At 47.6% G+C, this 18,067-nt stretch overlaps 2 protein-coding genes across 3 annotated transcripts in view; one reads left to right on the forward strand and one right to left on the reverse strand.

Moving 5' to 3' along the window:
- Positions 1-1,568: 1,568 nt before the first annotated feature.
- On the forward strand, positions 1,569-16,702 carry LOC1280041 (protein phosphatase PHLPP-like protein). Its single transcript, XM_061656493.1, has 8 exons — positions 1,569-2,459; positions 3,562-3,853; positions 3,917-4,230; positions 7,887-8,188; positions 13,140-13,293; positions 13,374-13,529; positions 13,594-13,747; positions 13,828-16,702. The coding sequence occupies exons 1-8, from the start codon at positions 1,878-1,880 to the stop codon at positions 16,494-16,496; spliced, it is 4,623 nt and encodes a 1,540-aa protein (XP_061512477.1). The 5' UTR covers positions 1,569-1,877; the 3' UTR covers positions 16,497-16,702.
- Positions 16,570-18,067, reverse strand: part of LOC1280042 (LIM/homeobox protein Lhx3) — a 42,303-nt gene continuing 40,805 nt past the window's right edge. For both annotated transcript variants that reach the window (XM_061656494.1, XM_319836.4), the window contains exon 7: positions 16,570-18,055. In XM_061656494.1, the coding sequence (XP_061512478.1) occupies positions 17,751-18,055 (305 nt within the window). In that variant the 3' untranslated portion in view covers positions 16,570-17,750. The remainder of the gene's footprint in view (positions 18,056-18,067) is intronic.

An 18,067-nucleotide genomic window follows, 5' to 3' on the forward strand; every position in this document is an offset into this window, starting at 1 on the left:
AAGAACCAAACCCGACTGGCGAAGATGAACTTGTGAATGAATCTAACTTGTCAATCAATAGCTTAATTCTTGTCACGTTTAGTGTACTCGGGAGAAGAGGTCAAATTGAAAGAAAGAAAACGTTTGAAAAGGCATTTTCAATTTACATATTTTATTCAAAGCAGTATATTGACCGGGGTGGATGGAGTTTGGTATGAAAAAAACAGGCGTTGAATTAAGCATTCGTAAATTGATCGTTCCGTGTGCAGTTGTTCTTGTTCATGTATTCTCAGCAATTGGAATTTCCTAGTGCGGCATTTACATTGTTGGGCGAATAATTGTTCATGAGGAATGTTTTATAATCAAAGTTGTTCTTCGAAGTATGATTCTAGCTAAACCAATGCGTTATTATTTTGCTTCATTTTGGTTAAGCTTTTCAATGTAATTTGTAATGTATATTTAATTTTTGTTTGAAATTCAAAGAACTTAATCGCTTTGTTGGTAATTAATCTACAACTAAATAGAATGATAATGATGGCAATAACTCAAACGAGATGGCCGTGTTCTAGTAATTCAGAAAGCTAACCAAAATTACCACGAAACAAGTGATGATGCATGTTAAAAGTTCACTTGTTCTAGAATTGACACACCAGTTTAACTTCTTAACCCACCTGCTACCAGTACAGTAATGCAGAAGAAGAAAGAACCCTGACCCACCCGGGCAGAACATTCAACAGCTCTTTAACAGTCCCAACTTGCAGCGCGTTTAAACCACCATTTCCTCTTCCTCCTCTGTGTGTGTTGCGGTTTTTGGCACAAAATTTCCTCCCGCGGTTCGTGTTTTTGTTGCGGTTTTGTTTTGCGGCCCCCTTTTTGGGAAGAATTTTACCTCGAACCCCAGGTCGAACCGCCAGCACAGTAGTGCCCTTGCCGGACGCTTTCCCGCGTGTTGACCCTCGGCACCGCCATCGTCAACTCCTCTCAACCCCGGTTGACGCATCACTTTATATGCCGCGCGCTTATGCTGCGCGCTAACTACTCTGGGAGAGCGTTTTATTACCTCGCGCTGCTATCTCATTGGATTCACCACCCTATGGGTCTCTCATCCCCTTCGTCCGTTGTTTTAAAGCTTCCCAGCGACAGAACCACCCTGGACCGTATACCCTGGACACTAGTACCATCGCACGTAGTCATCGCACGCAACCCCTCGCGCGGACGCAGGTCCGAAAGGTCCGGTGCTGCGCAGGTGAAGCGTGTCGGAGCGTTAGGGGTGTTTTTTGTTGTCGCTGTGTTGTGTTGCTTGAATTTATGCTTCACGCGTGGTTCTCTCCCTTTCTTACTTATCACTTTATTTCTCCCCCCCCCCCTCGTCTCCCTATGTTTTATCCACGCTCAACCAAACACCTATATTCACTTTGCGCGCGTGGTGTTTTTCATGCGAAAGGAAGGCGCCCAGGTGGCGCTACTGGTGGTGGAAATACCACGAGGTACTACTCTCTGCCTCTCTCTCTCTCTCTTTCTCTTTCTCTTTTTCTCTCTGTTTTGGGGGGCGATTTTCTGTTGTAGCTGAGGTTCCATCGAAGTCACCGGGGTGGCTCCATTCGCCGTCCGTTGGTCCGAGCGTTCGGTTCGGACTCAGTTTTTGTTGTGTTGAGCATTTTCCACGCGTGAGTGTGTCGTTTTTTTTTGTCCAAACCCCCTTTTTAATTGTGAGTGACCAGTGCGTGTGTGATTTGTTGTGGCGTGCTTGGATCGTTGTCCGGGAGAGAAAAAAAGTGTCACATGCAGTGGGTGATGCAGCTCCAAACTCCCAAAGCCTACTGATGTGATGTTCCGCTTTCTATGTTAAGTTACAAAGTGTTCTAGTGTGAAGAGGAAAGGTTCTAACGCCAGCAAGAATGGTGGTCAGTACGAGTACCCCTCTGGGGGGGTTAGCAAGCAGTGCAAGTCAGGGGATGGGAACAATACTGCGCACCTACAAACCACGCACACCGCGCGGTTCCGTGTCAAAGTTCCCGAGCGTTGGCAAGCTGTCCGTAATCAGTGCCGACATCAACTACGAATCCTTCCAACCGGCCCAAAGTGATGGTAACAATAATCGTGTGCAAAAGGTGCTAGAGTATGGTGGTGAGGGCGATGTGCCGAGTTCCAAGTGGCCCGATGCTACCGGCGATGGTGAGGGTGGGAAAAGTGCGTACCGATTTACCGAACCGGGTGGGGTGCGTACGGTGAGCGAGCGGGTTGAAGGGTCCTGTTCCGGGTCATCGTCGGCGGGTGTGATTATCGGCAAACCGGTCAATCTGATGCTGTCGAAGATGTCGCTGCTGTGGAATACGAGCGGCTGGCTGCGCGTGTACTGTGGACCGGATCGGAGCGAAATCAGTGCGGAGGATCGCAGCCGGATGATACATGTCGTCACGACCGCCACGACGCTGGACGTGGTGAAAGATATGAACCTGCCGGGGGACTACACACTGTGGGTAAGTAGTTGTTGTCTCGTGTGCGGGAGAGAGAAAGTGGAGTGACCGTCGCGGAATGCAGCAGATACGGGAGCAGGTGGTACGGAATCGTTGTGTCTGGACTGGTTTGTTAGCTAATTGGTGGTTGGGATCTCATCTCCAACCGAATAGCAAATGAGGTTCAATAGAAAATCTGATAAACAACTATTTTGAACAAGATGTCATCTTCGTTCACTCCCGACAAAAACAGTGTCCTCCAGAGTTACTTAATGCACCTACTACTAAACTGACAAGCGTGTTGCTAACGTGTGATTTAGAACTTATCGCGAGGTCATGATCGTCGTCATGATCATCTGTCAGAAGTACACGATGGTATCGTGGGAACCACGGTGTAAAGTGAAGACATCCGGCATTATGGCAGGGGGACTGAATGTCTGGGACAAATCTTGCTAGAAGTCGTTAAGTTAGGCAGCTAATTATAGTGAAGCACCAAGGTAAAATTGTATAATTAAGCAAGATTGATCGTTTAGTACTCCGTGTAGGAACTTCAATCGGAATTTGACGGCTTTTGATGGTGCAAACATGATGATTTGCGAAAAACGAATGCGAGTCCGGTTATGAAACGTTCCTTCAATTAATTAAATGTTGGTTTTTCGAGTGCGGTTATGCAAGCGATGCGGTTAAACGTGGCGAACAGACGATATTGGAGCATATCTGGAAGGAAGTAAAAGCAGTAACACCTGTTTGCAAGCGATTGAAATGAACGATACGGAGAGCCTCAAAATTGCTAACCATGTACAATCGTTTGACAGGACAATACCATCCAGACAACGATCTACTGGGTGTGATCGAACAGCGAGGAACCCATCTGTACTTCGCTAACGAAGTTAAAGCTCACCCATGACTGACGCTTGTTTTTGCACGAAGTAAAAGTGAAACTAGCGCTCTTGTTTTTATGCCATCTATTTCCTTCTGCGCTGCACCATCCAACGCATCGCGCCCATTGCATCCGCTGTCAATCTCGTGCCCTTTCTCCACACACACGGCTACAAACTGGCGGCGCACTGTGCCGCATAATCTTCTCCACCCTTGTGACGTGCGTTTGCACTTTCTTTCTCCACAGGTCCAGATCGGTGGCGGACGTACGCGACGGTTGGAGGAAAACGAGTATCCACTGCTGGTGCAGGAGGAATTCTTGAAGTCGCTCGGTTACTTCGACGAATCGCGCCGGGCCCGGCTCGGTATCGATCCGGAGCTAAAGTACCTGATCCGGTTCCATATCGGCCCGGCCGAGATACCGATGTGCAAGGGTGTGCTGCGTTCCGGCTCAGTTGAGGTACTGAAAGGTTTAATGTTTCCCCAGTGGCGTCGCCGTCATCTGGCGATCGTTGGTAGCAAGCTGATCCTGTATGCTGGTGAGTGGGCAGTATGGGCCTTTTTCTTATGAGTTAGATGACATTAAACATTGATTTTTACAGGTAGTGCCGCCTTCCCACCGGAAGTGTACGAACTGGCTGGAGCGAACGTATTCGAGCATGCGCCCTGTGACAATCGACTCGTAATCAAGATCGTACCAAAGTGTGGCAGCACGTCCAGTGCACGGGACAGTCTTGATCGGGAGTCGTCGATCGCGAGCGTTGAGTTTATCGATTGTTCCGGTACGGTCGGTGTGTATCCCGGATCGACGATGACGGGCGGATCTAGTCTGGCGTCGGCCGATCGTGACGCCGTACTGTTCCTCGGCTTCCGCGAGTCTTGGGAGCGTGACCAGTGGAGCGTCTGGCTGACGGTGGTAAGTTCCCGGCTCGAGGGCTCGAAAAGAAAGGGCCGCAAAGTTGTTTCCTCCTCACACACACTCCACATCTTCACAAGGGGCCTCTTGGTGTGTTGGAATTCTGGCCGAGCGCTTTCTTTCTGGCTCCATTCAGCTCTCAATGCGCCGCACAAACAAACGAACGCTTGCCAGTTGGTGCTGCAAGTCAAGTGCGGGCGAGAATGGGAAGGTCGTACCATTCCGTGCGTTTCGGATCGATGGTTTTCCGGTTGGCGTTCTTGGCTTGTGGAAACATTATAAATACACGGCGCAACCAATGTTTCGCTTCGCCCAAGAACGCCTCATGAGGAAGGGAGCGAAGAGAACGGGTTTCGTGTGTTTTACGAAGCGATTTCTCTCTCTCTTCTTCGGTCGAATGCATCGCAGAAGCTTCGTTTAACCATGGGACAGGTTTGCGTTTACTTTTGCCATTGAGTAAAGCATGGATTGGTAAATGGATTGCAAAAAAACAATAAGAAAATTGGTTTGCATTCTATTGCAGATCAGGCCAGACTTCTTTGGGTAAGCAAGCGGCAAAAGAGGTCTTTTTTGTGATGTGTTCTTCAATGAAATGAAGAATTGGAAATGTCTGGGGAATGATAATAGTAGATGTAAGATTGATCAAACATAGGTTTACATGTTCGTAGGTATGTCTGATCGCTTTATGATCATGCTTTCAATATAGTTTGAACCCCAACAAGTTGTTATTATGATCGTTGATCATTATGCAGTGATTGAATTCAAAGCATTAATCCGATTTTCCATTACTTATTCCTTTAGACTCATCTGCATATTTTGTTATTATTTGCACAAAAGCAACTCCAAATAACAATACCCCTGGAATTTAATTAGCTAATTAGCTAAATTAGGCTAACGTTGTTCGTCTTAGACGGTTAATCATTAATTGAAATCTCACAAACTGCACATCCAGAACACAAACGGTTTTCGCACAAATTGAAATGTTAAGCATATAGCTCACCAAGGCCTGATCTTTAGTGCATTTTCTTTCTCTTTTCCCTCGTTTTTATAAAAAGAGGAAAGGTACAGACAAAGAAAAAGGGCCCCTTGTTTTTTTTACTTCCATTGAATCACTACCGGTACATCCCAAGATTTGAACAACGTAAAAGGTACTCTAAAACGCAGCAGTAGCAGTGAAATAGCGTTAGATACGCTTGGTAGCCCTTCCAACCCCGTGGGGTTCAACCATTTAAGCTCCAGTTGATCCTGAACCGGAACGTTTGAGTTTTTTTTATGTTGGTTTGTTGTTTATATGTGAGTCTTCCCTCCTCCAATGATGATGATCGTAAGCTGGTGATCAGTTTTCATGCTTGCTTTTGGAGACGATCGTCGTCCACCTGTGTGTGCGCGCGCGCACACATCTTATAATTAAGAAGGAGCAATTTTCCACCAGTCAAACCCGGACACAATGAAAGTAAAAACTGACCACAAGCAAATGGATTCACATTTCGCTAACTGGATTTAAAAGAAAAAAACACCAAGGAATAACTAAGCTAACAGGCCGATCCGTAGCGGAAATGAAAATTGAGCCAAACTTCACCCAAGTCTAGGCATTTCTCTTTCACTCTCCCGCCTGTCGCTCAGGTCGGCTTTTCGGTGAGGCAAAGAAAATGGGTACCTCCCGATGCGTGACGACCAGCCCGGGGTTCGTCCTCCTCCCTTGCTGCTGAGGTCCGATGCCGTGCGGTTGATTGTGTCATAAGATGTGAAGCGCATGATACTGCCCACACGGTCCGTCCTTCGTCCGGTTGGAGAGGTTTGTTTTGTGGCATCGGCGTTGCATCCACCGAACGCCGAACGGCGTTCCGAAACTATTCCACTCGATGGAGGCAGTGGGTGGTTGTAAATTAAATAACTTGGCAATAAGTTGGCTTGCTTGCGTTTCGTTTGGTGATCATCTTCTGCGCAATCGTGATCGTGCTCGTGGTTAGGAAAAATCCACTTGTCACAGTGTGTGGTGGTGGTAGCCTTTGCGCTATCGGAATCGGTTGACAAATCGGGAAATTGTTGTACGCGATGCGATGTCTTTCCGCTGTCGTACAATGGTTTTGATTTCGCAAAATTTGCAATGGTAATTTTTTACACATGCAGTCTAATGGTGGTTAATCATGTTAACGAACCACGGAACATGGTATTGCGTAAGCAGTTTGCTCAAACAATTAATACGTGTTGTCAACAATTTAAATTAACCTTAAGTCTGAACAACATTAATACATTCAATAAAGCTCTGCAAAGACATCATTCCGACTCACTTGGTTGGCTAGAGTCAGATTTGGCATGAGCGGAATTGGGAATAATATGGTGGGTATGCCGGTCCTTTGGTTTTGCGGGCGGTTCGGCCTCGGTGACGCCACTGTGCAAAGACCCGTGGCCGTCTAAGGTGCGCATGCATGCTGCACTAATTAGTGAGCGATGTGGTAACATCAATGGCCGCATATGAGTATGTTGACATGTTGAGGGCTCATTTGGAGAAGAGGCGTACACTGAAATTGGGAAATTTGTGGCGTTATTACATTGGGTAATTTTATAAGTAGACTTACACATCTGACCTGGATAGGGTTATTGGTTTATTGTGCATCGTACGATCCACTTATTTTACTGCAAATTGGGCCTGAACTTTACTCTATTTAGTAATCAAATTACCCTTACTATGGTCCAACCACATCTCACATCACATCGAACTAGCTCAGAAACTGCTCAGAAAGGGTGATCTTCATTGTCTCGATCAACATACTTCCTTAACTTCTCCATCTCTGCTTGCCTCTTTTTCCAACCACTGGCAAACAGACAACGACGGAAGAAAGTCAACAAACCATTACCCCCCTCACTGTGCGAGGGAGATGACAAAGCCGTAGCGACCACACACTTACTCGATTGTGTTGGCACGTGCGATATGATACAACTGACGGAAGACGCGGAAGCGCTCGCGTAGACTTTAAGTCTCCGGCTCGGAAGTAACCCGCCTCCACCACCAGTCAGTCACCAATCGTTAGGCAGGAAGAGCTACTCTAGATCAAATAATTTTATGTAATCACGTGTACCGTACACATAAGTGCTCGCTTGTAGTGCACCACCCAGTTGCGCGCGAAGCGTAGCGCAATGTCCCGTCCCGGGCGTACACCGTTCCGTTCCTGAACTCTTTCTTGTCACAGAGCGAGGTCGGTGTTCTAGTCCAGTTGCGAACGGGCGTTAGGTAGAGTAAGACGTTCAGACGTTGCACAGTGTCGTTTGTTGCTTTGAAGGAGTTTGAAGGAGTGCTCTTGAGTGATTGATCGAGTGCTGATGTAGTACTATGGTGCTGAGCAAGTGTATTATCAAGACGATGGGCGATGGGACGTCTAGCTTAAAGTCGAACAAGAGCCGTGTCACCTTTTCGGACATGGAAACGATCGAGCTGGATTCGTTGGAAATGGAGTTTGATAAGCTCGATCGCATCCCGGATGGTGGTGGTGAAGAAGTGAGTTTGTGCATGAAAAGTCTATTGCGTGTTAGAGGCGAGAAAGAGAGAGAGAGAGTGTGTGTGTGATAAAGATATAGTTACCTAAAGATATATTACTTCAAATTGTGTTCACAAGTGTTCATACAAGTGTGTTAATACAACAATCACCATCTTACAGGACGAACCGGATCGTAGCACCAACCAACGACTGGATCTGGACGACTCGGGTCTCCAGCAGATCCCGGACGTGTTTCTACAGGCACCGACCTCCGTCGAGGAGCTACTGGCCGGGCGCAACAAGCTGCAGGAGATTGCACTGCGAGCGCTCGGTCAGTTCACGTACCTGAAGGTGTTGCGTTTGAACGGCAACGCGCTCAAAGAGTTCCCAGACAGCCTGTACCAGCTGCGTAACCTGCGGCTGCTCGATCTGAGTGAGAATGAAATACGCAAGCTGCCGGATAGTATCAGTGCACTGAAGAGGTGAGTGGTTTACCGGGGAGGGAGCAATGTTTAGTATGATTTCCCATTTAAAAAAAATTAGAATTCTATTTCAACTCGGTGCAAATTCCATAAGTATTATGGTAAGAAATTAAAAAGAAAAGAAAAGAAATTTCAAACAAAGAGAGCAAAAATAGAAACAGCTTCAACCGTAAACGGCCATTCAAAACTTATCGTTTCGATGTGCTGCGATGTTTTTGTGTGTGCGCCGCAAGGTATGCAATGTGATGCGCATTCATAGTGGGAAAACAGGCGCACTGTGGGTCGTGCGATGTTTTAAAGACTTCGGTCGGTTGGGATTTTTCAAATCTTTTGTTTGAATCCAGTTATATACCAGTTGTATGGTTTGTTTTGCATGTTTTGTTTATTTTTTTTTCAATTCAGGAGGAACGGTCCAAAAAGGCCGTACTGCTTAAATATTTTGTTTATTCTTTGTTAAGTAATTTGTAGATTCAAAACGATTCATTTTAAAGAAGATTCAATTAATTTTTTCATTAGGAACTCAATTTATTTCAAAAAAAGGAGTAAAATTCTTAATCTCCTCCGTTTTTTGTTATAACCATCGACGACGTAAATCATCGACATTTAATAATTGTTTAGCGTTAACTTGTTAACTTGTTTCAAATTGTTATTATTTTATTACAAAGTCAAAGGCTATTGTTTCATTCCAAACTCCATCTCAGCTTTTAAAATAATTGGTTTCTCTTTTCACACTTGTACTTGTTACAAAAGAGCAAAAACGTGTGTCGCAAACATCATACCTCATCGACGGAGTATTTAAATCCCTTGCCTCTTCCATTTTGATGTTTTGTTTCTTTCCGCTTCAAAGTGCACCGAAAAGTTACTTTACCGGAAATGTCTATCAAATCGAAGATGATCTAAGTGCTGTTGCGCGTACGAAAATCATCACACAGCCTACGGTGGCGCAGTCATGGTTCAAGCCGGTAAATATGGGCCACGTTGCGTTAGGATGTATCATAATGAGACGGCAACCATCTCATCTGCAGCCGGATGAGTTGAATTTCCATACCGTCACACTAATGAGCGACAGGGCGCACCGTGCACGAGGTTCAAGGAGAGTAACGCTACCTTTACAGCACTTACTTCGGTCCTGATACGCATCTTCCACGTTTACTTTGTGTCTTGTGCGTTGTGGGCCGCAGGACAAAAAGATGGCTCAACCACCAGAAATCTACCACCGTTGACTTAGCTTCAGCAAGCGAAAGCCAAGCACTAAGTCAAGTGTCAATTCCAAGGGTAAAATTTGGGTACCGCTTGAAAGAAACGCAAATGAATTAATTACGCATGCATGCGCGAAGCATACTGCCGCCGGTTCTGCATGAAGAATCGCTCGCTCCGCTTTATCGCGGTGACCTATACGTGGCACATATGATGGCGTCGTTCTTAGCGACGGCAAACACAGTCAAAACAACGGCATCAAGTAGTAGGTGCATGAGCAAAAAAAGCATAGCCCCCAATCCTTCTACCTTTTCTGGTCCGTTCGACATGTGACATCGATTTCTTCGCAAGGTTCTGTGTTCTGAGTTGGCTGTGCCGAATGGGCAGACTTCCGGTGGTTGCGCACTCATGCAGATACTTAAAATTAGTCACTATAAAAAAAGGCCAAGACACACACACTCCCTATTTAGTGCTTCGTAAAGTCATATCCCACTGTTTGTGTGTGTGTATGTATGCGTGTGTGGAGCATCTCGAACAACAACGGGCACGGGTCTCTTCGTAGGTCAAGCTTGAAAAGCAGCCCATGGCTGGTGGAGGTTTCACCCAACGTCGGCTACTAAAGAGAGAGAGAGAGAGAGAGAGAGAGCCCAATACAGCACTGACTAGGCAAAGCGTCCGAAGAAGTAGCCCCGCCGGTGGTAGCAGCGTTTTCCTTTCCGAACCAGACCCCAAACCCGGGTGAAGTGAGTCGTGAAGACAGCCGTGAGTGTGGCGTGCCTTCCTTCGTATGGCGAGCGCGCGCGTGCTACGATGTGTGTTGTGTGTTCAGTAGTACACGAAGCCAGCTCCACGATGGAGGCATTTTTGCGCCTTTGTGATGTTTGTTAAAGCTGTAGTGGTAGTGAAATAATGTGCCTATTTTATTGTTTGTGAAGCGGAAAAAATCATACAAAGAATTATATTCTAGAACGTGAATTAGAGTGCAAAAAACAGGGAGTGTTCTCGAAAGTCATCTTCAAAGCAGCTTCTATTGCTGCATCCGCTAGTGAGTGTGATCAAAGTAAGCCAGTTTGCAGGTTGTTATGGATGGGCCCCGTAGTTTTCTAGCAACCATTTTGGAAAGGATGCTGTCCGGCAGCAAGCTGCAGCAAACGTGTTGCAATCTGTGTGTGCTGTGATGTCTGTCGGGGTTGTGAAGTGAAATGTGCAGGGAAGCGAAAAAACGAGGTGTGAATTTCGAAACATCCCGCGCGGGCGTTCGGCAGCGTGAAGATTTTTAAACGCTGATAGGTTTATTGACCACCGGAGTAAGACTCCTTTACACTTGGGACCTTCGATGTGGTTTGTGAGTGCAATTGTGCAACGCAGAAGGTTCAAACGATTTCAATGCTCGGCGAAGCGAGGAACAAGTGGAGCGCGTGGTTTTGTTTGTTTCGAGAAAACTTGCAAATGAATCATGTATCGATTGTGTGTGTGTGTGAAGAGCATGTTCTAATGTGCAGATAGCTGTTTACTATTATGAAGTGAGAAGTGCATTTTATTGTGTTTAATATGTGCATTGCTGAATTGGAATTAGGATTAAATTTTCTTTCGACCATTTCACTGATTTGTACGTGACTCCGTTGCTCCGTTCGTTGACCGTGACGAGACTTTCGGTGGCATCTTCACCTTTCGTATATGAGCTTTACGGCTTTTTTCGTTTCTTGTCGTCACCCACATTCACATACACACCCAAACTGTACGATAGGTAAAGAGAAAAAACTATCTACAAACGATAAGGCTGCTGTGATGAAGGAGATGAAGGCCATACAGCGAAAAAAAGCTGAAATGAGAAAGGAAAAACTGACCAACTGGCCGCACTGATAGTGGACATAAAAAAAGCTTTATCAATGCATATGATCACTCACCCGAATGATCGTTCCGTAGTGTTGTGTTTCGCTTTCTTTCCAATTGCAACTTTCCGTTCCGCGAGTGAGTAGACGAGATGGTTGGTGCCGCTTTTGGTGCATCTAAGCCAGTTAGTGGACACGTTTATGACAGAAATTTGGTGAAATGTTATGACAAAAATTGTGACGACGATGGAACGTAATGAGAAAATATGGAAATATGGAAATGGCAAAGAAAATTTGCTTAATCAGTGAACATTTGCTTAAGCAGATCTCGTTATACTAATTTAGAGACTAATTTTTTTCAAGAAATTGTCAGTCTCTACGAGTTTTTTTATAAAAAAATACGTAGTATTAGAAGCTTTCGAACATGTTTCCAAGAATTTATAAATGATGATAAATTAAAAAAACAGGAAAATGATCAACAAAGAAAACTGAACATCTAAACGTGCGTCACTACATGTGATCGCGCTGCCAGATTAAAAGAAGGGCAAACCCGGGAGAAGACTAACCCACTCTCATCCCCCCCCCCCTAACTATGTTGCCGGAATCCATTAGTCACACTGCGGTGACTTCTTATTTGAGCCGCATGAATATTCCGGTTCGCTTTTGTTTTCTTTCCGTTTGCGGTTAGCATCCAACCCTCAAACGTTTGGTTTACTGGTACCACTTGTTGTACCTTCGACACCTTCTGACCTGAAATGAACGTAAATGCAAATGCATGTGTGGGTGCGTAGTTTTAACTTGCTGCTTTAGCTTGTCCACTTACTTCATTTACTACTATCACTTTAAGGGTAGTTAAGCGAAACAAAACCAAAAAAAAACCCTCTCACATTGGGGCTCTGTACGAACAAATCGAACTGCTCCGGATTTACGAATTAACGACCGCACACGGTGTTGAGTAACGCAGAAACGCACAGTCGAACGAAAGGAGAATGGTTCATGAAAACCAAATACCACCAGTGCTGCGCGTACGACGGCTGAAATATACACAAAATGAAAAACAGCGCCGTAAAACAAAATGCATCACATAAGCGAACACAAAAAAACGGTGAAGCTGACACGCGAAAACTCATGGCCCACGCACGCCGGTCCACGGCAGCTTACGTCTTTCGATGCATCGAAAAGCAAGGTGGGCTGGAATTTTCCCCAAGCCCCCCGATGGTACCGTTGACTAAACTAAAAGAAGAACTTTTTTCTTCTGCCATAAGCGGAGGGCGTTGAGGGGTGCAAGCGAGACCAGGAGATCTATTGTTTATGGTCACGGAAGCGCATCAGCATTGATTGAAACCGATCTGTGCAGCAGGGTGAAAACACGGGGTAAAACGTTGGGATGGAGCTACTTACTTTTTTGCGAAGAATGTGGCGACGATCGTATCGTATGTTCGCGTTGTACTTGGGAGAGGTATGATTTACGCGAGCGCACCACAAAACATGGGCATATAGCTGTATGTGTAAGTTATGACCCGATATTAAGCGATCACGCAAATGATTGATCCATGCCAGAGTTGGCAGAAGCGCCAAACGATGGAAATGAAAGTGAAATCCATCCATACAGCGAGAGCTGGACGGGAAAAGGGTTGATCGTAAGTGAGGCATGAAATGTGATGACCGTTTGCTTTGGTGCACTTGATGGCTACTTATCTCATTTACATAACGACAAAGTGCAGCGAACCGCGAACGAAACGTTTTTGTGTGGTGACTGTGGTGACTATCCTTACTTTTTTAGGTGCATTGGATCGATAGAAAGATCTTGCGTGTTTGATCGACCCATATGCAAAACGATTTGGATTTTAAAACAAGCAGTACAATCACACAATGATCTACATTAGCGAGTGCTAATCTGGTTGCTTTTATCTCGTCCACAGCTTGGAAGAGTTCACAATCGAAAGGAATGAGCTGCGCGAGCTACCGGACAGCCTGAAGGGACTAGCGAGCTTAAGGATCTTGAATGCGGCCTACAACCAGCTGGAGCAGCTACCAGCGTTCATGGTGAACAATATGCGCTCGATGACATTGTTTGTACGTTACGGATGCTTCGATTTCTTCATTCCAGACATTTTGTCGTACAAAATTGTAAACTGTCTACTTATAAATTCCAGCAACGAAACGACTCACTCCGCAATGGGCATCTACAGCATCAATCGCAGCAACGGGATGCGTCCCAGAAGAGCGAGGAGAAGACGGACATACCGCTGACGAAGGTGAATCTGCGTGGAAATCAACTGAAAGGCAGCATCATTCTTGGGAATTATGGAGTAAGTTGTGTTTGGATGTGTTTTTGGTAGTGTCTGATGTTCTTGAATTTCATGTCCATTGCAGCTTCTTACACAGCTAGATGTGAGTGAAAATTCGATCGAAGTGATGGATCTTTCAGCACTGGATAAGCTGGAAACGATCCAGTGCTGCAGAAACAGTTTGCGTGAGCTGACGTTAAGCGGACGGAATCTTCACTCGTTAATTGCGGGCAATAACAGTAAGTCCATGAGTTGAGATATTCTAGGTTGTAGGACGATGTCTTTAAAAGATCTTCTGTCTTCTTTTCGCCCGCTTTAGATCTAACAAAAATATCCGTCCGAGCAACTCCGACCAACCTGAAACACATGGACCTAAGCTTCAACTGTCTACAGGAGCTGCCCGACTGGCTCGTCGGCTGCCATCAGCTGCGCACACTGTACGCAAACAACAACCAGATCCACACGATTTCGGAACATCTGCTGAACAACGAGCATGCCACCATCCAAACACTGCACCTTGCGTACAACCGGCTAACCAGCTTCCCGCCCATGGTGAAGCGCAAACTCCCTCTTCAGAAGCTCTACCTGCAGTGCAACCTTATTGAGGACCTTCCGGAGAACTTTTTCATTGCCTGCGAACGGCTCACTATACTGAACGTGTCCAGCAACAAGCTGATGACGCTGCCAATCATTTTCGGCTCGAGCTGCAGCCTGGAGCGACTGTACGCCACCAACAACGCCCTCACCGATCGGGTGCTGGACTCGCTGATCTGTTTACCCCGTCTGCGGGTGCTCCATCTCGGCTACAATCTCCTCACCACCATGCCCGAAACGTGCATCAGTTGCTGGGGTGATCTGGAGGAGCTGGTGATCTCGGGCAACAAGCTGCGCCATCTGCCGGAAAATCTGGCAAACATGGCGAATTTGCGTGTACTACGTGTACACTCGAACCAGCTGCAATCGGTGCCGAGTTTAGGGCGTACGATAACGCTACGCGTGCTGGATCTGGCACACAACCAACTGGATAAGGTCAACATTACGGCACTGGTGCCGCGAAACCTCCAATTCTTGGATCTGTCCGGCAACAGACAGCTACAAGTCGATGCACAGCAGCTGCAGGCGTGCCGAACCCAACGACCCATGGCACTGGTGGACGTGTCGGGCAAGAATCGTCCATCACTCCCAACGGCCCCACTACCCTACCAAGAGCACGAAGATTACGAACCCTGCTGGAAGGTTGGTTTCGCAGAAACGAGCGGATGTCTGCCGAAGCTCTGTATCGCACAACTCCGTCTGCCGGCGTTTTGCAACTCGGAAGGTCTGTTCGGACTGTTTGATGGCGAAACGGGCAATGGAGTGCCGAACCTGTTGGTAAAGGCGATCCCCAAGATCCTACTCGAAGAGCGCACGGTAAAAGAAACGGCAAACGATTACATGAAGTACACTCTGCTCTCCGCCCATCGCGAACTGAAGCAGCGCGGTCAACAGGAAGCCGTAAACGTAACACTCTGTCACATTGCCCGCAGCCGGTTGCCCACCGAAGCGATGAGCTACCTGCCGCAAACGGTAGCAAGTGGACGAAAGTTTATCCTGCGTGTCGCAACCGTGGGAGAAAGCTCGGCCGTCCTGATCAAGCACAACCGCTGTGTGCTGCTGAACAAGGGCAGTCCGGCACGGAAGCTGGGACTGAGTGCAAACTTCCCGGTGACGGTGCCCGATCCGGAGGTGCAGGAGGTTGTGCTGACCGATGCGGACGAGTATCTGGTGCTGGGCAATCGGAAGCTGTGGGAAGTCATCACAATGGAAACGGTGGCGGAAGAGATACGAAAGGAGGAGAACATACTGCTGGCGGCGAAGCGGGTTCAGGACATTGCCCAGAGCTATGGAGCGGAGGAGAATCTAAGTGTGATGATCGTACGGTTCAACAATCTCGGCACGGATGTGGACTTTCTGATGCGTGAGCTGCGCCAGACGATTCGCAAGAAGCCAACCCTTATCCAGGGTGGCACGGGTGTAATATCGGGGTTCTGTAAGTGTGGCTGCTGTTGCGAGACGAATAATAGTTGCTGTCATTCGGCGGCCGCAGTTCAGTTTGTGCGACATCCTTCCGGGCGCAGCGACCGATCGTCGCCCAGCGGGCAGAGCGATCAGACGAGTGGCAGTGAAACGGTCACACTGCATGGGCTGCCCCGCTCGAAGGTGTCCGACGTGTCGTCGGTGGTGAGTCGACGGCCTACTGCTACGTATTTGGCGAACGAACGGCGCAGCTTGCGGGGCGGAGTGGTACGTGCTGTAAGGGCGAAGATTGAGGAGGAAAAGGAACGGGAAGGAATGGACGAGTCCGATTCGGCCATGTCGGAGGAGCAGTTCAAGTGCTGGGAGTACATGCTGGAGCAGAACACACAGCTGCTGTTCGATAAGGAGCTTAACACCATCTCCCGCGGGTTTGTTGGCAAACGGACGGGTGTGACGGCGACAAATGGAACCTCCGAATCGGGCACGAACTCTTCCGGATCTTCTGGATCGTCCGGTGCGAGCAATCTTACCAAGCTGCAGCTAAAGAACCTCTCGACAAGCTCCCCGCAGCTCGCACAGCTGGAGAGTGACAGTGGACTTAACTCTTCGCTGGCCAGCGGGTACAGTGGTACGATGATGACCACGGCCCGAGCGACACCGTTCCTGTCGAAGCAATTCGGCTCGACCCGTTCCTTCCATCCGGCCTCGTCCCAAAGCTACTTTAAACCGATTCAGTATAGTACACCCGCGACTCGACCCCGCCCTATTAATACAGGCCCAAACGCAGCTTACTTCGGGTCGTTGCAGCGACTCATGCCCTACAATCTGGAGTTTGACGGGGCAACGGTGCAGGACCGATACGGTTCGAACGGGAACGTGCTCGAGCGAGACAGCACACTGGAGCTGGACACAATTGACCCGGACGGTGGCCGGATGCGACAGTACTGGGGAGTTGCTACGACGGAACTGTAAAGCTGTGGACGCTGTTCTTTTCGGACGCTGCCAGGGGTTGTCGCGCAAAACGCAAACGCAAACGCAAACGGGAAACGGTGTCAATCCGCAAAACCGGCCTGTGGGTTTGCGGTGTCTGTATTTTCGTTCACGATCGATCCTTTTGTTTTGTTTATAGCAATAAATTAAATAAATATGTACACATTTTCCGTTAGGATTACCGAGCAGAGGGCCATGCGTGCAGCCTCCGATTGGTTTAGTAGCTGTAGTTGCTGCTGTAGTAGGAGCTGTATATAGCTATGTATGTATATATGTATAGTATGTATATATATACGCAGGACGTCAGTTCTCGTTTCCGAAAGGTTACTGTTAAGGGGTGTACGGGACTCAGTTGGTCCTTCCTATTTGCCTTGTTTTTCCCTGCATTTTCTTCACCTTTGATTGACTTGTGTTGTGTGGCTGTGTGAAGAAAACACTGTTCTTATCTACTCATCAGCTCACTTCTACTAACACTGCTATCCTTGCATTTTTCCAACAAAATGTTGGTCATCTTGTGAATAATGCTGCACACGACGGTGATGGCACACTGTACATTGGATCTTGCTGTCGAGCCTTTAATCCTACCGAAAGTGACGTTCGATTGGTTTCAACTTCTTGTTTTTGGCTTCAACAAGACTCTCGACCAAGATCACCGTTTCGTACCAGCTACAGAAACGAAACGGAACTTCAAGGAACAACTAGTGGGGATGGAGGGGGACGTGGAGTGGACATAACACATTTTGTTCCGGCTTCCGAAAACCAAACCGGACCAATCGGGGTTTCATTTACGTATGGATTGGACTATCGCACTACGCCTCCGCCTTGCACGCGGAACGCACTACAATGCACTAACTATCGGTATCCAAGACGACTAGCACCGGGTGATTTATGGGTTTTGTTTTGACTTACTGCTACTTACTGCTCTGGATCTCTCTTCCACTCCCTTCCCGAATTCTTCACGACTAGTTCTACACTCATTTGATTTCTGACTTGGACAATCTACTCGCTGCTATAGTATAGTGGTTTGATTGTTTTGTGGGCTGTGGGTGCTTTTACAGAGAAAGTGTTGTGACACATAACCGCGAAACAATGGTTCGCGCAAATCTATGGCACATTTCGACTAACGGCTCTAAACGGAATCACAAAACAAACGCCGGGGGGCTCTTTGCCCCGTCACTAATGCAAACTAGTGCGCAGCTGGGTGTAACACCGTGCCGGTACTCCCTTGCGCCTGCATCAGTAGTGCGTCAGGGCGGACGTGCCATTCGGTGCCGGCTGCTGCTGCCCCAGCAGTGGTGGCGGTGGTGCTACCTGCTGCGATTGAAGGGGCCCGTTTGGGCCGGGTGTACCGTTGGGCGCACCACCGGCCGCTGGAAGCTGTGTTTGCGGATGGGGCGGACAGTCACCGAGCCACGAGTCGGGACTGGGCGGGAAGTCGGGATAGCCGTGCGCGGGACTAGAATCGTTGCTGAGGTCCGACACGGCGCTACCGTGCAGCCCAGGCCGGCGAGCACCAGGGTGCATCGAGCTTAGGGGTTGTCCTGCAATGGAGA

Source organism: Anopheles gambiae, chromosome 3 (assembly GCF_943734735.2).
Source record: "Anopheles gambiae chromosome 3, idAnoGambNW_F1_1, whole genome shotgun sequence".
NCBI classification, from domain to species: domain Eukaryota; kingdom Metazoa; phylum Arthropoda; class Insecta; order Diptera; family Culicidae; genus Anopheles; species Anopheles gambiae.

Coding starts and splice junctions, on each gene's coding strand:
- LOC1280041 (XM_061656493.1), top strand. CDS start 1,878: ATGGTGGTCAGTACGAGTACCCCTCTGGGGGGGTTAGCAAGCAGTGCA. Junction 3,854..3,916: donor CAAGCTGATCCTGTATGCTG/GTGAGTGGGCAG, acceptor TGATTTTTACAG/GTAGTGCCGCCTTCCCACCG. Junction 13,748..13,827: donor GTTAATTGCGGGCAATAACA/GTAAGTCCATGA, acceptor CGCCCGCTTTAG/ATCTAACAAAAATATCCGTC.